This window comes from Andrena cerasifolii, chromosome 4 (genome assembly GCF_050908995.1).
Source record: "Andrena cerasifolii isolate SP2316 chromosome 4, iyAndCera1_principal, whole genome shotgun sequence".
In the NCBI taxonomy this organism is placed as follows: Eukaryota; Metazoa; Arthropoda; class Insecta; order Hymenoptera; family Andrenidae; genus Andrena; species Andrena cerasifolii.
In genome coordinates this window covers 1,360,322-1,385,592 of record NC_135121.1, presented here as the reverse complement: position 1 = coordinate 1,385,592, position 25,271 = coordinate 1,360,322, and the positions used below count along the sequence as shown (strand labels likewise).

General features: G+C 39.7%; 2 protein-coding genes across 11 annotated transcripts in view; both read right to left on the bottom strand.

Annotated features, from left to right (window-relative positions):
* Nucleotides 1-657: 657 nt before the first annotated feature.
* Nucleotides 658-6,920, bottom strand: LOC143367980 (uncharacterized). The gene is made up of 3 exons (XM_076810273.1): nucleotides 6,478-6,920; nucleotides 6,115-6,381; nucleotides 658-5,982 (listed from the first exon to the last, which is right to left on the bottom strand). The coding sequence occupies exons 1-3, from the start codon at nucleotides 6,918-6,920 to the stop codon at nucleotides 4,944-4,946; spliced, it is 1,749 nt and encodes a 582-aa protein (XP_076666388.1). The 3' UTR covers nucleotides 658-4,943.
* An 11,116-nt stretch (nucleotides 6,921-18,036) lies between these two features.
* The window catches only part of Machr-a (muscarinic Acetylcholine Receptor, A-type), a 200,745-nt gene continuing 193,510 nt past the window's right edge, over nucleotides 18,037-25,271 (bottom strand). For all 10 annotated transcript variants that reach the window (XM_076810385.1, XM_076810388.1, XM_076810386.1 and 7 more), the window contains one exon: nucleotides 18,037-20,235. In XM_076810385.1, the coding sequence (XP_076666500.1) occupies nucleotides 19,651-20,235 (585 nt within the window). In that variant the 3' untranslated portion in view covers nucleotides 18,037-19,650. The remainder of the gene's footprint in view (nucleotides 20,236-25,271) is intronic.

Genomic DNA, 25,271 nt, shown 5'->3' with positions numbered 1-25,271 from the left:
TCACTCGGCGGGGTGTGCGTGGCCACCACTGCGTGAGAACTCCTGCACCCCATGGAGTGGGGGGCGAAGAAAAGTAGGAAGGCCGCCTGCGGGCGGCGAGTAACGAGAACACTGAGCAAATATGCTAGAGAGATCCTCCTGTCTGCATACGCAATAAAGATTATTGATCTCTTTTTCCTTTACCTCCTCCGTACGACACTGCAGTCGTGGGCCTGCATTCCACACCAGTAGAAGGTGTATCCCACAATATGGGTAGTGACAACCACGTGACGTCCGCGCCTCTCGCAGGAAAAGAGAGACGGCAGGAGACCGAGACAGCAGACCGTTCTTGTCGCGATTACGAATACACGCGTTGATTTGTTCTGTAGAGGTTAAGGAGTCGTAATAAAATATGAGAGTTATTGTTCGCTGTAGCATTCGTCCTTCTCGCCCTTCCTATCCGTCCCATTCCTCCGGGGACGAACCCCTACAGTTATTGGTGACCCCGACGTGATCGTGGAAATAGTTGTACGGCAACCTACAGCGCGTACTTCGTGCAGCGATGGCAGACGATGAAGCGCAGGGAAACGCAGCCGAACAAAAAGTGGTCGAGCACGCGACCACCCCCAATAAACTCTCACCGGTGTCGAAGGCGAAACCCAAGTTATGGTTCGTTAGAGCAGAGATGCTGCTGGAGGGAGACCGAATCGTCGGCGATGCAAGCTGATTCAGAAAAGTCGTCAAGTACTTGGAATACGACCCACTCCACCTGGTATCCGACATCGTTGTCCAACCAAGACGGCCAAGTATAAGATGCTAAAGGACCACAGCGTCGGCCTGTACGAGGAATTCGAGGAATGGAACGGGCAGGAAGGGCGAGAAGGATTGGGAACAATATCACTCGCATTTTATTATGACTCCTTAACCTATAGGGGACCGACAAAGCCCTTGCGGGGGCTTTCAGTGAGGTCACTACTTAAAAATGATTTAAAATATAAATATGTGTGTGTGTGTGTGTGTTAGAGCTCGACTGTGTTTGTATGCATGTTCGACTATAAATTCGTTCTATTAAAAAAATACAAAAAATACGACAAAATAAAATAATTCCTGAAACAACGCTAAGATACCAAAAATAATAATAAAAAACCAGGAAAGCAAAAATGATACAAAAACTTTCTACGTCTGCGTTGTTGGCTCTGGGTAACGTTAAAAGAAAGTTCTCTGAATATTGGTGTGTGTTCATTCGTTTAGGTGAGTAAAACTGCCATGTAGATAAAATATTTGTACAATCCGACTACAGATTCGTAATCAGCAGTGTCAAAAGCCCCCAGACATACAGTATTTTTTATATTAAAAATGTTAAAAATTTTATTACCTTTCTCTGCCGGCAAAGCCTTTTTGGGCTTTGTGCAAGTCCTCTAATTCTGCACAACATATACGTTATATATATTAGCTTAAAGTACCCAGCGTTGCCTGGGTAAAACTTCGATTAACATGGAGTGTCAAGAGAATAAAATAAGAGGGAAGGGGTGGGATGTCGAGATTTCATGATAACCTATATTTTCGGCAGGGTTCTAGAGAGTAATTATGCTAAATTTGGTTTAGATTGGTTAAGAAAATCGGGATAAAAAGTATCCTATATGTTATTCCTGGTCCTAGACAAGGTATATACAGAATTTCAGAAAGATTCGTTGCGTAGTTGCGATATGATTGAGTAACATACATAAAAATATCCAAACATCCAAACACACTTACGCATTTATTATATTAGTAGGATAAATTTTTGGAAACTGAAAACCACTATTTAAAAAAAAATGGTCCTCTAAAGGTTAACCTCTACACATCAGATCAACGCGTATATTCGTAATCGCGATAAGAACGGTCTGCTTTCCCGGTCTCCTTCCTTCTCTCTTTTCCCACGAGTCGCGCGGTTGTCGCTACATATGATTGTAGTAGAGTGCATACTTGTAAAGGCTGGCGTTCCAATGTGCGACCGGTGACTGCGACCGGCGACGGTCCCACTAGTGCAAGGGAGTAGTATGCATCTGTTTTTCCCTCCCGACCGTCGCCGGCCGCACGTTGAAACGCCCGCCTTAACGCTGTTGCCTTTCTCATCTGTTTTCGCACACGCGGGTTCTGAGTTATGTTAGTGAATAACCCTCTATGTATAGTGCCTCACCGAGATATAGCGACTAAGGGGAAACCCACTCTAGTGGCGTGCAATGGATACCATCAAGGCTGCAAGCCGCCAAATGTATCCTTGGGTACTTGTTACAGGGCTATACTTATTTTGGTACATATGTTTTCTTGTATTGAGCTCAAACAACTAAGAATACCCAAAAAGGACACTGAATACATTCCTGGTCGTTTGACTTGCCATCGAAATACTCGGCGAGGCACTATATATACAGGGTCATCCGTTAAAATTTCAACCTCCGCGCGCGCGAACACACGAAATGGCAACACCGCCTCACTGACGCATTCCACTACAACCATTCACCGGCCCGGCATTCGGAGAGCTGCCAGTGACCGCTGGACTAAAATTTTACGATGGTCTTTTTCAAATTAACGTCGCAAAGAGCTGGGTGGCATTTCCCGGCCCAGGTAAGCGAGCCGCGCGCTCCGCTTTTATAATCGGTTTACCACTCGCACCCCAGATCACTGTAATGAGGTTTGAAAACAATGTCGACTGGTTTCGTACCCGTCTTAATTTAAAAAATTTTAGCTACGATATGGTTGACCGCCGCGCTATACTCCTGTACAGAGAGATTTTTCGCCACCTGCGTGTAGAAGCCACAATAATGGCATATCGTTCCAAAAAATGACATTAACGGAAGCCGATATATGCATGGCGTTGAGTAGCTAAAGGGTTAAAACATTCAGACACAAAAATTGTAAAAAAAATTCAAACACCGCTACAATCAAAGACACGTCCTATTAGTTACCCGTTACCTCCGATCTATGCATGCACTGCATTAAGTATAAAACTATAAAAAAGAAAACCAGAATAGTAGATTCTGAGGTTTGCAGAACTAACACATAATTGAATAAAAATTTAATTTCTCAATTTATGAATGTAATGATTATTATTATTATTATTATTATTATTATTATTATTATTGTTGTTGTTGTTGTTGATGTTGTTATTATTATTTATTTATAAACGGGAAAACGCCTATAGAAATACAAAATAGAGATTACAATGACTTAAATCCGACAGTTCTTACAATAAAGCTACGGAAGACGGTTGCATAAGTTTGCGCGCATTGCGTTTAATGAACATGCGAATAGGTCACAGTTTTCTAGGAATTCGTTCGCACTCAACATGGCTCTATTCAGTGGGTCTACCGCCCAATAATTATACAACGGAAACCTGGAATTGAAAAGGGGTCGCCTCCGCAGGTTTCTGGTCGGAGCATTGTACCGAACTAGCCCCACTAAATCCGGACAATCAGTTAAGTCGTTGACGATCTTATATAAAAAAAGATAAATCGGCAACCTTCTTGCGGTTCGATAAGGAGAAAAGTCCTAACGAACTCTGGATGGGACCGTAGTCATGATCGTCGATCCTCATCGGACTCCTTAACACACGAACTGCAAACCGCATGAACCTGTTCTGAACCCTTTCAAGTAGTTGATTATATTTCGCGTACCTCGGATTTCAGATTACTAATGCATATTCAAGATGCGGACGCACCAAGGCGATGTAAAAGTAACTTAAGCGTATCCTTATTTTTTAAGCTTTTGGCGAATCTCGCTATTGCTCCCAGGGTTTTGCATGCCTTGCTGCTAATGCGTGTATAGTGTTTTCTGAAATTGACACCCGGCGTAATGATGACCCTTAGGGCGTTTCACCTCCTGTACATCATTCAGCACTATGTTTCCTAGCATGAAGGGATACATGACTAATAAGGATGCGCGCTCTGCTCTGAGCACAACACATTTCGATAAATTCAACGTCATTTAATGCACAAGCACCATTGCTCTAGGCTCCGCAAATCCGTCTGCAGATTAATCGCATCCTGGATGTTATTTATCCTACTGACAATTTTTAGGTCATCTGCGTATAAGAGAAATTTCGAATTGCGAAGGACATGACCCGAATCATTAATAAATATATTAAAGAGCAAGGGACCTAGATCGGTGAGGATACAAGGCCACCCACTTTGACAACTTGTTCCTACCGCTAAGATAGCTCCCCATCCATGTTAGGAGGGGGAAGCGCACGCCCACAGATGTTGATTTCCGTAGTAGCAAATAATGATCTACGGTATCAAAGGCTTTCTGCAAGTCTGTATAGATCGTGTCTACCTGGACATTCTCGTTAAGGGCCGCGGATACAAAGCTCTGGTACACGGCTAAGTTGGTCGAAGTAGATCTCTTCGCAACAAAACCGTACTGTTCCTCGCTCAGCACGCTTGTGATAACAGGGGATATCATGTCAGTCACAATGTCCTCGAAGACTATCGGCAAAACGGAGATCTTACTCTGAGATGGGTCGATAATTCCGGACGTCCGCCCGATCACCCGATTTGAAAATTGGTATTACATGACTAGTTTTCCATTCCGATGGAAATATTCCCGATGCCAACGATGCATTGAATATATTCCATAGAAGACGGGAGAGAATATACGAACAATTCTTTACAAATAACGGAGGAACGCCATCAAATCCTGCTCCTTTGCTATATCTAGCAACGTTAGCTTAGTAAAAATATCCCCAATTGATATCGTAATCAAACAAAGGTTGACCACGTTGTCACCCATCACGTCTACGGGCAGGGGAGGAGATCGGGCGGCGGCGGTGTATAAACTGACCCAAAGAACGCGGCGAAGAGATCAGCTACCGTCTGCTGCGAGGATGACATAATGTCATCCAAACGCATAGCGTCAGGGATGCCACGTCCACCCTGCCTAGACCTGACGAAACTCCAGAAGTTTCTCGAATGAACCCTCAAAGACCATTAGGTGCGATATAAATAAGCAGAGTAATTTGATTTGGTGAATGACTTACACAGCGTTCTAAGACCAGAGAAGTTCAGATAATCACTCAGCAATTTGGTGTTTTTATAACCTCTGTGCATCTTCTTCTTCTGACGAATTAATTTTTTCAAGCGGGGTGAAAACCATTGCGAAAAACTAGACCGCCAGACCCTTCGCAGGGGAACGTAGGCACCAATGGCGTTCCGAAGGTGCTTGTACAAGAAATCGACTGCCGCATCGGGCCCCACCTCACCCCCCGTCCCTCTATCCCAGTCAATAGAGTTAAGATAGTTCACTATGCTAGGGTAAGCACCTCGCTTGAAGTCATAGGTCTCCTCATTCCGTTTCTCGCAATCACTTACAAAAATAACATTCGGCCTGACTAGAAGTGGCGGATGGTATTGGTCCTGCCTAGTTAAGCAATCAACACTGCTCTCGACCATTACACCAGTGTCAGCGGCAAAGATGAGATCTAGCATGTTCCCACCTTGACTAAATGTCGTGTTTATTTGAGCTAGGTTCAAGTAATTATAACTCTCAAGGAGGAAGTCTAACGCCAGTGATTCAGCACCTGGAATGGCAGGCTTCCTGGAGCATGATGAGCCACCCACATTATTCCAGACAGCATGAGGAAGGTTAAAGTCACCAACAACAAACAACTTATTAGAGCTAAACTCATGGAATAATTCGGTGACACATTCAGAATGTACCCGATAAAGTTCATGACTCGAAGATGGAGGAAGATAGATGGCACCAATAATCATGTGACGATTGTTGACTTTCACCCGCACAAAAATCTGCTCAAGGTTATTATTACTTATTCGCAATAACGTACATGGAAGTGACTTATTGACTGCGATTAATACACCCCCTCCTCTGGGACAACGACTCGTAAGATCAGATCTGTCATAGCGGAAGACGTTATATTCATCCAAACCCAACACAAATGAAGAAATAGAGGAATGAAGCCATTTTTCGACTAGGATAATAATGTCCACCCGGTCCGCTAAGCAGTGAGTTCTTTAAATCGTCTAGTTTGGTCCGTAAACCCCGAACATTCTGGTAATAAATCACGGGGTTTCTCACACGTTTTTTGAGGAACGGACACTAGAAACTCTGCTAGGCACTATCTTCGGAACTCCATGCATGTACCGGATGGTGGAGGTGGTATCACCATCCGCCTGAAGATCCCGGAGTCTCGACCTGAGCTGCTCCAGAGACTGGCGTTGACCCCAGGTTCTGTCATCAGAGATCTTACACGGGCCCTGGTAGCGATGTTTGTTCCTCAGGATAAGTTTCGCCTTATCCGCTGAACCTAGCCACACACACAGGGGCCTCGGAGGTCCTTCCCCGAGTTTACCGAGTCTACGGATCTTCAGATCCCCATAATCGGCCGGATGAATCACTGCAAGGATCGCTCTAACACCATCCACATCCGCCTTCAGTGCCTGCTCACTCGTACCAATTTTAGTCTCCGGTAGTTCATGGACGATAATATTCGCAGCCCTAAGCTACCTCTCGTTTATCTCAGCTATGATTTCGTCCGTGTGTACGGGCCCCTTAGATGCTTGACACACTCCGGAAGAATGCGCCTGCTCCAAATTATTAACACGATCTGATAGCCCATCAACGACCGTCTGAAAGCCAGCAAGCTTCGACTTAACGCTAGTCATAAAGCCCTCCAAAAAATTATTCAATTCGGATCTCATTAGATCCGTGATATCATCAACGGTCGGCAAAGATACCTGCGACAACGCCGACTGAGTCCCGCTAAGATTAGTGGCAGCCGGAGACACAACAACAGCCGACTTGCAATTCAAAAGCCGGCTGTTGTGCCAGGGCTGACCCGATCGCCCGAGGTATGAGGTCCCAGTATGAGTCGCCACTCCGCAATCCGAACAAATCACCGGATTGACCACTGCTGCTCTGCAGCCTTTGCACTTTTTCGCCTCAGACATATCACGCACAATATAGAAAATGCGTTACCGATACTAAGTTATTAGAAGACACAACGGTCCACTGCTTCCTGTAGGATGACCAGACTGGTCACTCACTGGTACGATCGCAGCCTGGCTCAAGGACTCAATAGCCCCTAGGCTCCCACACTGATTTTCGGGCCCCTCAGGCAGTGTTAAATTTGATAAGGCGAGCGATAAACCGACCATTTACGTAATCACAACATAGCTGATTAACAACACGTGTGACCTGTCAGGCTGTCAGACTGATAATGATACAGAAACAACTAGCCTATAGTTTATGAACACCATGAATTTTAAAAAGAGCATTAAATACAGTATAAAATAAACGGTCTGCAAAAGCTATTCACAACAATTATGGTTAAAAAAATTGATAATCAAAATATTAAGTAATCGTAAAATATTTTAAATCATCCATCATTAAGAGGGAATAATTTTTCGGCGCAAATTGCATTCCGATATCTTTTATAGTTCAAAAGTTATACGAAAAAGGCCCCAAATTCTTCAACCCGGGCCGGGAAATTCCACACAGCTCTTTGCGACGTTAATTTGAAAGAGACCATCCTAAAATTTTAGTCCAGCGGTCACTGGCAGCCCTCCGAACGCCGGGCCGGTGAATGGTTGTAGTGGAATGCGTCCGTGAGGCGGTGTTGCCATTTTCGTTTGTTCGCGAGCGGGTAGGTTGCAGTTTTAACAGATGAGTTTTAACTGTATACATACATCGCGGCCGAGGTCCGGTACTTAAAACAAGTACCGCATGTGTTACAATGTATCATGGAATGACAAAAAATTCAAATATTACGATTTAATTGGTGAGATTCTCCCGATGAAAATGAGGTCAAACAAGACATAAATTTGACTATTTTTAGGAGTGTGTATGGTGATAGAGTACATTCATATTTAACTATTAATAAGCCTAAAAATTATCCGAGTTGTGTCGTGTTTTGACCCATTTTCATTTTAAACCTCTTACGAATCAATTTGTACCTCTTTACATAAAGATAGGACGGAAATTATGAGCAGTTGAATTTTTATAAATCTCTTCACATTCCTTATCAATCTGTCATGATGAAAAATCTGAGAAATGATAGTGGGGATGGTTCGGTCACATTTAACCGGGCAAATTTCATTCAAATTTAATCGGGCACTACGGTATATGTTTCACTGCACGGCAGAACAATTTTGTTGTTTGTGTGCGTATATTCATTAGTTTTATAAACCCAGAAAGTATAGAAAGATAAATCAGTCGCTGTTCTGTTCCTAGACTTCCACAACGAAAAATTCACTCTACAGTAGCGCGTCGTGGTATGTGCGCATTTCGATAGAAACCAATGCATTTCTCGTGAGGGACTGAATTATCGCTCAACAATTTGTCGCCAGTGTGTGAGAGCTCGTAGACCGCAGGTCCTATCACTGTTAATCAGTTTCGCTCATTTATATAAGTTAGTCACTTGACGTAGGTAGTCACTTACAAGTTGTTAGTGTAGTGTGAATTAATTAAGTGCTAATTTCTTTGCCTTTCCTCTTCGTATACGTGCGGTCAGACGTTATTAGCACTCATACATCTGCGACATACTCAATATAATGGTAAAAATTATGTGATAAGGAAATAAAAGAAAAATTATGTATTAATATTACAATAAATCACAACTTGTCTTACGAAAATATTGTTATGTTGCATCAATTCATGTAAAATGGTAGAATATAAATGTACACCGAAACCAGAATGTACGTAATACATATATATGTATATATAGTTTGCAGTTTAGAACGAGAAGGTACAAAATGTTAACTTTTTCTCTGAATCCTGTTTCTATACACACTAACATTATTAGACATTAGTTCACGTGACATAATATAATAAAATCTAATTTTATTACACTCTGTGGAATAGAATGTAATATAATGCGATATGTCGTAGAATCATGGAATGGACTGGAATGAGGAAGACTATGATATAATGTAATATAACGTAATGTAATGAAATAAAATGCAATATAATCATAAAATAAAATGAGTGAATATTTAAAAATACACATTTATTAAATTATTCCCCTAAATTATCAATACCTTAAAGCTTCATTTGGCACATGTGATTACAATGTTATTTAATATGAAAATTTGATGCAACACTTTTCACTCATTTTGCTGCCATTATATTACGACACCTTCTATTTATAATATCGCTCCTCTGGCTCGCCATGACTAATTACACTTAAAACACTCATTTACAATTGGACTACTGTTTAAAATGTACATTGTGTGTTCTTCCTCGAATAAAAATACTCACGAGGAATACCTGTCATTAACTTTTTCTTAGAATTCGAATATATTTCGTTTTGTGCGGTATAGCTTTGAAGAAAGTTCACGAAACAGAGTCACTTTCCTAAATTTTGTACTGTGTAAACTACGAGGAATTAGCATTATTTCGCCGATTAACTTTCAATTTTTCTGTTTTCTAATTCTTATTTTGCAGAAATTACTATTTCAGTGATTCATTTGGTCCAAAGTGTTAAAAGATTGTACTCTATAATAAACACAAAAACCTTGTGAAGTAATACAAGACCCAACAACTTAATATTCTATTTTGTTTCTGATATTGAGTTTCTAATTTTCCCGATTTATCTGATTTGATTTGGACTTAACAGTGGTTTCCGTAATCGAATGCAATTAATCAAATTCATTTGTAAAGGTAAAAGTCGTCTAAAATGTTCGAATGTATGATTACTTCGTTTTGTTCTGCACTTTAGCTAGTAGGTTTCACTGTATATTTCAAGTTATAGAGTGATTCATAAGTGTATGTCAATACTTCAGGGAGTAAGTCTACAAACTAATAGAAGTAAAAACATCATACGAAAATATGCCCTATACATCTTAGTTTTCGAGTTATGTATGATTGAAAAAAATATCCGAAGTGCCCGCCTCGTGCCTCAACACACGCTACTCACGCTACTACACTCCGTGTCATTTAAGAAAGAACCCGTTTCGCGCATGTAGAATGAGCTCATTGGCTCCGAAAAAGCGTTGGAGGGGGTACAGCCAATAGTGGCTTCTCCCGGCATCAATGAGCGTCAACCTGCGCAGAACCGGTCTAAACTCGTCGGTCGGCAGGTTTCTTTTTAAATGACAGGGAGTATACACGCCCTAGCATTGAGTTCCGCCCCGCTCGAAAATAATAACTCGCGAGAATAAGGCACTGACTGCCCGAAGTTTTGTCGACTTCATATCGATGGATATTGTTTGTAAACATTAGATAAGGTCGAGACGTATTAAGGCATGCAGTAGCGTCTATTGATGCACGAGGCGGGCACTTCGAACATTTTCTTTAATCATCCATAATTCGAAAACTAAGGTATATAGGACATATATGTCCATATGACGTTTCTACTTGTATTAGTGTGTAGATTTACACCATGAAGTATTGCTACACATTTATCAATCATCCTGTATATGTTTTATATAATCAGTGGGCTCGAAATGATTTTTATTACATCGAACTTTATCCGCGCTAGTTCAATAATCCCCGCTGTACTACCGCAAACACAAACGCCGCTGAGGGAGACTACACAGTCCCTTTCTTTCAAAGACAGGCTCTTAATCCAAGAGTTGTGATTTTCATGAAACTGTGTGTGAATGCGGAATATAATGTAGCATGATAAAATAGCATGGAAATTCAGTCTAAAGGAATCAAATCAGCCCTTAAATGTATCGTTGTGCTTTGTTTCCGAGAGCAAACTTTTGTAACAGTACAACATAGAATAAAACTTCAAAATAAAAATTGTTCAGTTTCATGCATGTTACATGTCGACAAGAAAGTTTTTCTGTTCCTCGTATTTTATAAGTATACTAACATTTTTCATATTTTACGTATAAATTCATAATCGTGAAGGACAGAATCAATCACTTCAAACAAAAAATTTATTATTCTGGACGATCTAACCAAATGTGAAAGGATATAATTTGTTTAATGTTTTGATTGCAAGAAACAATTTTCTTTTTTTCTACTTATATACATATATTTCCACGTTGATGCGTGATATTTTATTATAATTATGTTTCGCAACGTACAGAATACTTTATTTCTGTTATAAATAGGAAAAGCGTTCTTTTTATATAAATCTGTTACATTTTCAGTAACAATTTACAACAGTGGAAAATATATATGACTGGCAGGTTCCTCATGAAAATTTCATTTTTATTAAATTGTGTACAGGAGCTACTTTACTTCGGGAAAAAGTATTAAAATAGGTATAAAAAGAAATGTATTTGGGTTTAGTGTGAGCATTTAGTGCCAGCACATTTAAATTACAAATTCATGAAACCCATGTAATTATCATATGCTGGGTGGATCTAATGCAATCGTCATAGAAGATTGTTTCTTAAAAACAAATCACTATGAAAATTATATTCTTTCAAGCTTCGTTAGACCGCTCAAAAGCATACATTTTTTATGTACCCAGACCTACCTAAACTGATTGTTTCCCTCCTTCGTCCTTAAAAACTTATACGTAAAGTGTGACAAAGATTATTTTATTTATCCATTATGTATCGTGATAAAACGTTCTTGGTGTAGCGTGGTAGACCACATAAAAGTGAACAATATTTATGTTAGAAGTTTTATTCTATTTCGTACTGTTATAAAGGTGTTCATAAAAAAAAAGAAACACAATGATAACTTTAAGGACTCATTTTGCTCTGCCAGTTTCTTGAATACTTTATCTTAGCATTCACAAAGTTCTATTAAAATCAAAATTTTCAGGTTGGAAGCCTTTCCTTGGTAAATCATATTATTATGTCGTCAACTGTTTCATGATGCAGTATAAAGTGGCTAAACTGTCCATTGGCCATGCCACTACCGAAATTTAAATTCTAATCTTAAAAAATTTCAATCTATTCAGTTGCTATTAGATTATTATGCATTATATCTTTTAATATGTTTTATGTGTAACGAATTGCATAAAGATTGATTCCTTCTCGTTCAAGGTACGCGGGACTGAAGCGAAGTTCACGCCACTTTGACGCTCATGGGACATGTACACCGAGTTCCCTTGATTCTCGGATACGAACTGCAGTCACACAGTTAAGAAGCTAGCCCCTCCTTCGCGCGCTGCGCAAGGGCGACATAGGAAGCGCCTAGGAGAGGCCAGCTCTTTAACTGTGTGAGAGTGGTCGGTGTCCGAGGGAATCAAGTGAACTCGGTGTATAACCGGCTCATTCGATCTTGCATTGGTGTTAGAGCGGCCAAAACCGAATGAGCCGATTGTATATCTCATTTTAATAATTCGTTTTAGCCAACCGCAAATGTACTGTAGGGCAGGTGCATCGTTCTAGCATCTTATAACGAGTGAGAGACAGAAAGGTGCCTAAGACTGGGCATCTTCTTCGTCGAATATACGGGGGGTTCGATGACAAATGTCAGAAACGACAATGTTAAGTTCCAGAGGGGATTACTGACCTACGAGCGTACAGCGCTTGCTATACACACTGCAAAGATCTCGTCAAGACAAATCGATTGATATCATTTTTAACTTTGAAATCAGATGGGATCACCTCGAAAGATGGCCCAACTGCAAGCCCAACACGGCCGTGAGGTCACGAGGCACATTTGCCGCCCCATCCTACTAGAGTATCGCTTACATTCCTCAGTTTTTCTCAGGTATCTACACGAAGTTCCTCGGGCCAGATGGGATATTACTACCGGTTTCTTTTGTTCAAAACCGCAAAACCTCAAATTTTGAGGACATTTTTCGAGGTGATCCCATCTGATTTCGGAATTAAAAATGATATTAATCGATTCGTTTTGGCGAGATCTTTCCAATGGTGTATAACAAACGCTGTACGCTCGTAGGTCAGTAATCCCCTCTGGGACTTAACATTGTTCTTTAAGAAGTGACTCTACGTGAAAAAAATAGATTGAAAATTTATAATAAAATTTTTGATATCGGGTTTTGTTTTCGAGAAAATTGACATTTATTTTTAGCCGAGTTCGCATACACCGAAGTTCAGTTTTTAGCGCCAAAGAGGCACGTTGAGGAAAGAAGAACTACTCCGGAAACCGTGACCTTTCTGCCACCTGTTGCCAAACACCCTGTATTAGGGCTGTTCAAGTACTCGAATATTCGAGTAGCTTGAAATTCAGACTGAGCTGAGCGGAGTACACGAAAAAAGCGAGCGGCTCGAAAGAACTGAGTAGCTCGAAGAAAATCAAGCGGGCTGAAAGTATCGAGTGGGCCGAAAGAACTCGTATATCGAGTAGTTTGAAGCTTGAATGTTTCGAATATTTTAGGGAATGTTTATTCACTGGATAATGGTTCTTAATAATGTGTGTAAATTAAAATGTAAACTGCAAATGAAAATATTCTCCAACTATTGAAAATAATTTTTCGCGTATGTATGATTTAATAATATTTCTTCTTACGTTTTCGTTTATTTTTCTTTCTTTTTTGCCTTTTCCGTATGGATTATATTTCTGTGGAGTCGCTGTTAACAAAGACTGTTACCCGTTAAAAAAAATGAATGAGTACAAATAAATAAAGAATTCAAAGAATCAAAATTAAGATTATGGGTTTTTCCATGTGTGTCTAGTTGAAATTTTGAATGTTTGCAAAATATAACATCTGTACGGTGTGTAGTTTAGAAACAAAGCGAGGTGACAATGGGGAAGAGGACGCAAAGCTCGGCGCAGAAGGCGCCACTAGCGCATGTACTGCGGTTTTGCATGAGTGCGCATGTGTGAATAGTTTGCGCGCGAATTTTTCATTTGTGGAATGTATGAAGTTGGTAGTTACATATTAATGTTTTATACCACACCGATGACAAATGGCACGTGTGCTGGTGACGTCACGGGTGGAAAAAAGTTGCAGTCATCTTCCCCATTCATGATGGGTCAAAGTTTTTGTTGGACATTTCCCACTACTGAAGACGCTGCAGAATTCGACGACCTGGAAGACTTCGAGGATGAAGTTAATGATTTTTTTTAAAAAATGAATCTCCACGCCTTTCCGTAGAAAAATAGTTACTATTATTAATTTCCTGCCTTAAGTTACCTACTATTTCCATGTTCAGCTAATATTTTGATTAAAGTTTGATAATGAATGCAAAAAAGCAAAAAATAAAGGAAAGCGCAAGAAGAAATATTATTAAATGATACATACGCGAAAAATTATTTTCAATAGTTAGAGAATATTTTCATTTGCAACTTACATTTTAATTGTTCACATTATTACGAATCAGTATCCAGTAGATAAACATATGTTTTCTAAAATATTCGAAACATTCAAGCTTCAATACTATTCGACATACCCGGACTGCTCGGTTCTTTCGGCCCGCTCGATTTTTTCGAGTACTCGGCTCGGTTTGGTTCTTCGAGCCGATTCAGACTCGGCTCACTTTTTCGAGTACTCGAACAGCTCTAGTGACTACTCGATCATTTGCAAAAAGTTTAATTTCTCATCGGTGTTTTTCCGTATACATACAGGGTGTCTCGCTTCAGATGGTAAACCTTTTAGGGGGCGACCCTACCGGCTACAATAAGACGGAAACATAGAACAACATTTTTTAATATCGCTCTTCATTTTCGAGAAAATTGACTTTGAATTTTAGGCTTAGAATTTGATGCTTTAAAAATGGTCGAGGAACCACGTTCGATCACTTGAATTAGAATGATCCTTAAACACTGGTAGGAATCAAACTTTGTAGCATTACTGTTATACATACTTACTGACTGTCGATTCAAGCATTCAGCCAAAGAATGCAAGGTGTTTACGCAATTATTAAACCAGCGTTTTTCTCGTAAATGGTAAGTATACGGAAAAAGGGAAACAGGGAAAAGTTTTACCTACTCTTTTCTATAACCAACGCAATATTTGGTTGCAATATTTTTCGAGTAACGAATGTGACCTTTAATTTTTAAAATGGAACGCGACATATTTTTTTATATCCTGTGAAAGCAAGTGTCGAGACAAATTTAACCATATACAATGGCCTTCAAGGTCAACAAGGTCAGGAATTAAATAAATATTTCATACTATTGTATTTACTAGTATTTCTCATTGATAATGGATTGGAATGTACGGACCTGTGAAATGGCCTCCAAGATTTATCATCCCTGAATTTCTTTTTGTGGAACACTGTTCAAGATATCGTTTACGATACACTGTCCAGATATGCGAACGATTCACAATAAAAATAATGGTAGCGTGTGCATCGGTATCTCAGACAACATTAGCAGAAGCGACCAAAAATGGAATTGGTGGTATCACATTGAAGGCCATTGTGTAGCATCTGGTTGAATTTGTCTTGGTACACGCTTTCATATGATATAACAAAATATGTAATATACCATTTAAAAAATTAAAGATCACCTTCGTTTCTCGAAAAATATTACAAACATAAAAAACTTACTTACGCTATAATGTTAGCTATAAAAAAAAGGTACCAAATACTTACCATTTACGAGAAAAAAGCTGGCTAGTAACTGCATAAACACTGTGTCACTCAAGCTTATTAAATCAGCGTGTTCGGTTTATGGTCATTGGTACAGTAACTTCTGGCTCTAATTTTCATGTTTGCTACGTCTATGCTTGTGAAATTAGTATGAATAGCGGGAGTTCTGATATATAATGAAAAAGAAACATTCTTCTTCAGAAATGATACCCATAATACGATATAAAATCTAAGCATGTTCTTTATCAATTACGGACAGAGAAACACATCTGTCAACCACTTCGAATCGCTTCCACCAAAGAGTTAACGGCATAATGATTTCCTGCGCACCAAATAGGGTGACCATACCTAATATCGCCCATGTTCCTAATATCGACACTCGCTATATCTCGTAAATTAGACACTAAAATTTATCGGTTAGGCACTGAATTAGTACCTAAACATATGAAGACATACTGTAATTGCAGTGTCATGTGATCAACAATTACAGAAAGGGAAGTACTTTAGAAAATTTTAATAGTGTAAAAATTGATTGGACTGCCACAAGTTTACATCACATTCGGGGAAGGTAAGTCTAATAATTCTGTGAATGCAAGAACATCTACCAGAAATACCTAATTAATGATGTACTTAAGGAATGAAACCAACTCAAATATTTTTCGTAATCAAAATAGCGTTTTTCTCAATACCGCCTACCGGGGAACAATGGTTTCGATGTAATGTTTGTTACAGGTGGGGTCACGAAATGTGGGGAGCAACCGAAATAAACTTCATTTGTCCAATATATACAACCGAACGTAAAAATAAAATATTTTAAAAACCCTATTTCTATATAGGGTAAGTTAGGGGGAGATGGTCATACAGGAGAGATGGGCAGTGGGAGTATTTTTTATAAGGAAACGCCTGATGACGCTGCCCCCATGTAGGTACAAATTGCCATAGAAAAGCAGCATTCTCAGTTCAAAGTGTTGGAATTGCACGTTTTTACAGGTTTGTAAATCCACTGTGAAATTTAAGCTAGTGCTGCAAAATGTTTGGTCTATATTTTGGGCATCTTGTTTATGTTATTTATGCTGAATATTTTTAGTTCTCAAGATGTATTTTGGATAGTGTATTGTTTACACTGTTGTTAACCTGAAACTATTCAGGGTTACATTTGTTAGTCTAAGTGAAATGGGAATGGCCATCTTATCAGGGCTTTAAGGGAGAGATAGTCAATTTTTGTCGGGGAGAGATGACCATAGCCGTATTTGATGTAATTTCAGATATTTTGAAAGTTGCTTTTGTATAGCCCAGAATGGTCCTAGCAATGATCCCCGCCCATCTAATATGGGCTTTACTAATTTAAAACGGAATGTACGCTTGAATCGACCAAGCACCACGGGTCTTGCTGCTGAAATTGATGAACAAAGTACGCCAACCCGGGTTTTGGAAGATATCGTTCCTCTGCCGCTCAAAAGGTACCCTACTCGGAATCACATATTAACGCTCGAAAAATGAGTGACAGGGCAAAGGCAGAAAAATAATTAAAGCAACGAAAGTCCTATAAGAAAATAAAATTTGGCAATATATGTGATTCCGTTCAAGAGTCTGCCTTTGACATTAATAATTGCAGAGGATGCGCAGAAAATTATTTCGAAACGAAAAAAAAATAAGACTGACTAAGATGTAAGTTATGTGGTTATTGGGCCCATGGAAATTGCACAGCGTTTGACAGCATGTGTCAATCATGCGGATTAGAAGACTCACAGCAAAAGCCCAGAGAAGTTTTGAGCGAGCAAAACCGAAAGTGGATGAAAGCTAGAAAAGAATCTGTGATAACCAGGTAAGAACCACAAGTTGTTAGCCTGAAAGGTACATATGAGCATATTTCCCGGATATTAAGGGAGAGATGGGTAATGACACTTTTTTTTATTTGTGAAATTTGTGTATTAAATAATAATTTTTGGTTTATTGATATTAACGGATATGTAGACAAAGGATTGAAGTTTTGTTCTACATCATTTTCGTTACTTTATTTCAAATGGGTTGGCTGTAGGAGGCTCCAAACGAAACTATGACCATCTCCCCCGGACTTATCTTAATATATAAAGCAGAAAGCTTCTATATGTTTTTGTGTTTGTCTGTCGCCTAAAAACTTTTGAACGGTAAACTCTGGTGTCACGAAATGTGTCCCAGCTCATAATGCCCGACTAATCCAAATGAATGTGGCCATTTTTACAAAAAAAACTAACAAAATTTTTTTTTATAAAATCAGAATCTAAATTTCGAGCGAAACCGAGTAGTAAAGCGATAAAGCAAAACATGTTTGTGTGTTTGTCTGTCGCCTAAAAACTTTTGAACGGTAAACTCTGGTGTCACGAAATGTGTCTCAGCTCATAATGCCTAGCTAATCCAGATGAATGTGACTATTTTCACAAAAATGAAATAAATAAATAAAAAAAAATTTATCAAATCAGAATTTAAATTTCGTACGAAGTCGAGTAGTAAAGCTAGTTTCTAATAAAAATAAAATCAAAGATTGATAAAAAACATTTATAGAGCAAGAAATAATAAAAGCACGTGTGAAAATGATTTTATAAACTCATATATACATGAATTAATCAATATTTCTTGAGTAGGCGATATTAGGTACATTTTTTTCAGGACCGGATTTTTGCATGTCTTACGTTTTTTAATTCCTAATTACAAAATTATAGGTTTTAACGATTTTAACTTATGCTACATGAAAGATGAATAATTTCTCTTTACTTTGAAATGAATTGCATGCAAAAATACCCATTATTATTCAAGTGACAGCTATTTAACTTTTGCTAGGCGATATTTGGTACGGTCACCCTACACTGCGCCTCAGGAATTGCTTGAAATAGAAACACGGCTGGGCAAGGAAACGTCATCGAGCAATTGTTTTCCTGCAGTTGCGTTAGTGCGACATGAATGATTTAGACCTTGTATATATGTATATACCAGTGTAACGTCAGCGTGCGCGACAACTTTCTTCGTGAAAGCTGACTTTGTTTCGCGAACTAGATCGGGAAATGGACTCGATTTGCAGCGGCCAGTCGATGCGACTTCACATTACTGCACGTAAAGCAGTTAATCTGGTCACTAGAATCAAATCGTACGTGTGTTTGGCACTTTTACAAACGTACTGATTATCTCCTTCTTATCTGTCTTTCCCTTTTATGGTTCAGAGGTATATTTATAAAGATTATTTTTATGGCAGTATTTACGATGCATTGCCTCAAATATGGAAATCCGAGCTGTCACAGTAGCAAACTTATTTGAACTTTTTTCGATTTCCGGCGATACAGAATAAAAGTTTCTTTCACTTTTATCATCCAGTCATTCTTGCAATAATCCTTACTTATTAATTCAACATTAAAACACAATAGAATAATAACAATACACACACAGAAGCCGACAAAAAGTTTCGAATTGAAGGTGTAATATTGCAATAGCAATAATATATATATAATATTTTGTGTGGGGGGAGAGAGGGTGCGCATGTATGTGTAAAGTGCAAATGTGACGCATAAATTACATTTCATCAAATGTTTCAAAGTGAGTTGTACACACCCTGTTTTCCCCTACCTTTCAGTCGTCAAAATTCAGTTTATATGAAAATTGTATTACAACTTATTCTAGCTATCGTATGTCTCCAAAAATTTATTTATATTAAGAAAAATATGTCTCGTATGCTATTTCCACGAACATAAGTTTTACCACTTAATAGATAGCAAAGTAGACGCAAGATCAACTGAAACTCTTTAAAACAGCTTTTGCATCTAATGGAAGAGTATATTTAATAAACGAGTCAAATACAAATTGGATTTCACGATAAAAGAGTCCGAAAACAGGCCTGAATACTCATTTTTCCTGTAACAGGCAATGAGTGCTTGTTTCGCATAAAATAGTTGAACGTGTTTGGGAAAAGGAGCTTTACATGACTCGTAGAAAATTATTAAATTCTTACGAGTACCTAGGAAATTCAGCTTATAAAGTAACATAAGTGTTTATTGACCGCATGTAGGAATACGTGTGATCTTTGTTCGATAGTAAAAAAGAAGCTATAAAGAATTTTAATGAAGATGTCGATGCACGATAGATTTAAGACGTTAGCAGTTTCGCTAGAAATCGAAGCAACCCAGTTTCCTTATTGTTGGCAAGCACGTTCGAAAGAATGCTTAAAAAAGAAAGAAATATGAAATTATGGAGAATACAAGGTGGTTAGCTTCGATGCAAAAGTATTGCGCGCAAAGAATTTCTACTGATACCGTCCCCTGTCAACCGGGGCTCTGTTTCGATTATGCCACTTGCACTTGAGAATCCTCACGTAGGTTCTCCGAAAAGCCGTATTACATAGGGCATAACACATCGGATTCACAGTACTGTTGATATAACAAAGGTAATAGAAAAAGTCCCAGAGTTCCTGCGGGATGTACCATGAACAATCTGTGAAGGATTTAATTAGGACAAGAATATTGTATGGAGTCCAAGTGATAATGAACGCCAGTAAAATGGCAGACAAAGTCTTTGCGGCCTTTCCGTCCGCTTTTTTCTCCTGGATCTTCTGTTTCTTCTTGTTCGCTGGTTTGCTTGGTTTGTTCTTTGTGTTTGATGGTATTCTTATGTCTGGCATTTGCGATGGTCGTCTAATTATCGAAGAGGGGCTTGATATTGTGTCATCGAGGCGATATATTTTCCCATTCTCCTCTTCTACGTCTTTGATCATATTATGAAGATGGAAGGCAACAGCTTCGTCATGATACATTTTTATGCTTGGCCCCTCCATATATTTCCCCATACCACTGCCGTCTATCGTTGGTAGGTGGATTAGAATTGTGTAGACCTACATAAACAATTTTATTATATCAGAAAGTACAGTTTGGCAATGTAGGTAGGTAATGTTTCAATTACACAGTTCGACAGCCATCTGGACTTGTAACATTCAATAGCCGTTTCTCAAAGATTTTTGTGTGCTGAAAACGAATCCGCAAATCGTTTGTCGCCATCACCCTCAGTTTTTGAGAAATTCGATTTTGAAAAAAAAACAAACTGTATTTTTTCAACTTTGAACATCCTTCGGGTCGAAACAGTAATAGTTACTTGGTTGCTTGTTCCGTCAAATTATTCTATGAACTCTTCCGAATACAACGATATAAGTTATGAGTCCATTATGAACATTTAAATATGTTTAAACAACGATCAAATGGAAAAGAACACTCGAAACGCAGATATCTTTCAATTTATTTCCAAAACCAAGGGTCTGGGAGAAAATCCGACTACTCCATGCGATGCAGCAGACATTTTTCCTTCGGGAAGCATCAATAGAAGTGGTAAGTTGCATTTTGCTTTCAATACAGAAACAATCTAGTTTGGCAAAACGAGCGCGCCGTCAGTGGTAGTCACGCACGTTAACCGATTGTATTACGCTGAGTGAGCGGCAGTGGATAGCGCACCGCCGTTGACTACGGATGGCGCACGTTTTACCAAACTATTATGTTTCTGTATTGAAAACAAAACGTGACTTACTACTTCCGTTGATGCTTTCCGAAGGAAAAATGTCTGCTGCATCTCGTGGAACAGTCAGATTTTCTCCTAGACCCTTAGTTTTGAAAATAAATTGAAAGATATCTTCAAAAATGGGTGCATTTCGGGTGGTCTTTTCCATTTGATCGTTGTTTAAACATATTTAAACGTTCATAACGCACTAATAACTTATATCGCTGTATTCGTGAGGGTTCGTAGAATAATTTAACGGAACAAGCAACCGAATAACTATTACTGTTTCGAAACAGAGGATGTCCAAAATTGAAAATTTGCAGTTTTTTTTTCAAAATCAAATTTCTCAAAAACTGAGGGTGATGGCGACAAACGGTTTGCGGATTCCTTTTCAGTGCACGAAAACCTATAAGAAACGGGTATTGAATGTTACAAGTCCAAAAAAATGTCAAATTTTGTCGAACTGTGTTATAACTAAATCATAAATTTAGCATTTCATTTTGTCTACGGTGTGTCTATCAAGAGCGTGTATGGTAACAATTTTATCTGAAAATTATTATACATATTGAAAACGCTGTAAAAATGAAATAGCTAGACCATTTCCCAGTGATGCTTTGTAAGAAAACACTGTCCAACGCGATTTTTGGTCCGTAATATCCGCTGGGTAATTCTTGTAGAGTTTTTTACCTTAAACACGAATCCGCAAGCAGAACTGCTCTATCACCTTCAACTTTTGAAAAACATGAATTTTTGTAAAAACACACGATTTGGGGCAAAAGTGAGGTATTACGTGAAAACTAAGAACTCTAGAAAGTTCAACTTATAATTAGTCTCATAAGATAGAGGAGAGTTTCCAGAATGTACAGTGTGATTCTCTCGGTGCGCCTGGTCAAAACGATGCCGCCTGGTCAGCCGTGGCGAGGACAATCCTCACAGTGCTTCACCGAATTTTATGGATTTCGACCCTCGAAGGGGTTGGAGTACCTATTAAGAAGTGCGAAATGTCCCGTTTCCGCATTTCACATCAGATCTCTGCGAAAACAGTGCCAATCGATTCCTTATGTTTCGCCGTTGAAACTAACACCAAGAACGACGCAATTCGGAGCATAATGAAGGAAATTACATGAAAAATTTATTTGCATAATTTCAAGCTAACTTCGTTGAAAATAGATTTGCATGACATTTGGTATGATTTTAATCGGGGGAACGCCAGGAAGCCATTGGTGTCACTTCCATATCGATATGATAAAGAATAAACGCCCCGGCGCAACAATATAGAAAGTCGTTCCCCACCGAACGGTACCATCGGCGTCGATTACGGGTAGCGACGGCCCTGACGAGTCACGCCAGGCGATCAATGGCCGCCAGGCGGCAAAACACCGTGAACGCGTTGCCGATGGATATTTTCTCCCCCAGTTCGAGTTAAAAACTGTTCCGACACTTTCCCTGGATGGTTTCTTCTTCAGAAATGTCTATAGAATCCAATGCTGGGTAGCGTTTTTGGGCTAGGTAAACAACTTTTTGTAAAAATGCAAAAAAAAAGTGCGTGGAAATAATGCACATTGACACTTTTCAAACTTTGATGATCATTTACAACCATTCAAAACATTCAAATTTAATAACTATATACACTGATATATTCACAAAACTCTCCTCTATCTTTTGAGACTAAGTTGAACTTTCTAGTGTTCTTAGTTTTCACATAATACCGCACTTTTGCCCAAAATCGTGTGTTTTTTTTCAGAAACTCGTGTTTTTCAAAAACTGAGAGTGATAGAGTGGATCACCCAGTGGATATTGCGGAACAGAAAAACAGTTTCATTTTGTTGAACTGTGAAATCTTCAGGTATGTATTGTCTATCCTTCTTGAAGAAAGGACGAATTTAAGTGCCGCGTACACAAATTGAGGTGTCTTTTTGTAGGGTAGAGCGGGGGCGATAGTAATCGACCTCATGCAGTGTTACAACCGAGTCAGGGACGGTTGTAACTCTTTCTCCACTTCTCATTTTTTATTAATAACTGGAATATTACTTGACATACAGCGAAACTGTTGTGGCTCAAATAATGTCAGGTAAGTAAGTAATATTTTCATAAAAAAAACTGTTGTTGTAACTGTAATAGTTATTGCGTAAGCGTATTCCAAAGTCAAAGTGTTACTACCGCCCCCGGTCTACCCTACACGCATCCGAAAAGGCCAAACACGTGACACGCTTCTCGCAAGGAACAGCTGAAAAATATCTGAAGAAATGGAATTAATGTGTATGCAAGTGGGTAAGACAATTTTAAGGGACCAAAGCAGTTGATGATTTACCGAAATGTGGTGCGGCGCGAAGAACAACGAAGAAGAAGTTTAAATGAATTATAGACGTGTTTTCGGCAAGTCCTCGACTAACACTGCACCAAGGCAAACCACACTACAGACGAAGGGTACAGGTAGGTATCTCCTATGAGAGTAGTCGGAGCCGTTTACATGCTTACAACTTAAAATTTCGAAGCGCAATAAGGACATCTCTGCGATAAAAAAACCACGTGCAAAAGACAACTGCTTGTGCGCGCGGAAACATCGACCGGAATTACGACCACAGTATTTTGTCTGGCGAAGCTTCTTTTTATGCACAAATCACTACGAACCAGTCTTGATTTATTTTTATGAATAAAGTTCTCCAACGGGCCGATAAACACCCTGCAAAAGTGCACGTTTGGTGCTGCTTCTCTAAATAAGGGTTTGGAACTTTAAACGTATTCATGGATAATTTGGACAAAATACAAAAAAAAAGCAATAAAAATCTGTCAAAAAGTGATTTCGATAAAAAAGTCAAGACTGTCATTCTACAAGAGGATGACGGAATCTAAACTTCGAAGACGTCTCTGCACAGTGCAAAAAGAAGTATGTTAATGGCATTCAAGTATTAGATTGGCTATCGCAGTCATCCGACGCGAGCACCGTTCAAAACGCCTATAGTCTAGAGCAGGGTGGTTGACTAACTGGTAGCTCACGGGCCACCGGGGGCACCTCCGCCTAGCTGCCACGCTGAACGGCCCCCTCCATACCTACCAGACTCTGACGATAGCAGTCGAAAAGAGAAGGAAAGAAGCAGGAACCCACTGCGGTCGTCAGAGTCTGGTAGTTACGGAGGGGGGCCGTTCAGCGTAGCAGCAAGGCGGAGGAGCCCCCGGTGGCTCGCGAGTCACCAGTTAGTCAACCCTGGTCTAGAGATATACGTATGTGCATACAGTACTGCCTCCACAAGTGATACGTTTCGTGATTCCACGAATGATAAATAATCGGCCATCCCCAATTCTTCTTTTGTAGTTGCCGCGACGAGTGAGAGGGCACTATAATTTATCGCGTGCCCTCGTGGTTGTTTTCACAATCAGCCCCCCCTCCCCCGCGCGCCCGATATTGCGTGCTATGCGGTAACTGAGATAAATCGGCTTCCTATTATTCGTAATTAAATATATGTAATACTTAATAAATTAAATTAATTAAAGTACTATTGCGAGATGAGAAGAAACAAGACTACCACCAAGCTGAAATGTCACAGGGACAAGGGGAATCGCCCGCTCGCGTCAACGTATCACCTCCAACACAGTTCGTCCCGTTCCGAAGAACGCGAACGAAACCAATCGCAACAATCCGCGGATATGGACAGCCGCTAAGAACCGAAAAGTAGGACTTCTAAGGGGCTAAGGTGGAGCGAGCGGGCGATTCCCCTTGCCCCTGTGACATTCCAGCTTGGCGGTAGTCTTGTGTCTTCTCATCTCGCAATAGTATGTCGTGCATGCACCGCGTAGCACTTCAAACCATACAGCTTGCCGCAAATTTCATGATATCGGCGCATGCGCATTACGGTCGATTATTCCCCCATATTTCTCTCGCTCGCACGATGTTTTTCTCTCTCGCACCATGTTGGCGACAGTTTCAAGCTTTCAATAGGGCCCTTTACACGGATGTTCCGGCGCGCGGTCCGGCGCGCCACACGCCGCGCGGCACGCAAAAGCACGCGAAGCCGGATCGCGGCGCTCCTTCGCGTCGTACCCGTCACTACTTAGAGACAGCGAGTTCGGACTCCCATTTCTACGTCGATTCCTCATGCTTTTTACACGATCCACCGAAGTGGTGTATTGTGTACTACCTGTTCGATGTATATCATCGATTTGCGAAACGATCGGCAAGACACGATCGCGATATACGTTCGCAAAAAGTATACAAATTCCTCGATATACCTGGCTTATAAGGATATCATAAATGCTATTACTGTAGGGTACACTGAAACATCTGTTTTTACGAAGCTATATTTGGTTAACCTGAAGGTGCTACAAATTATGGAAATGGTTTATGACTCAGTTACGAGTGTAAAATTTTACAAGGGTACATTAAAA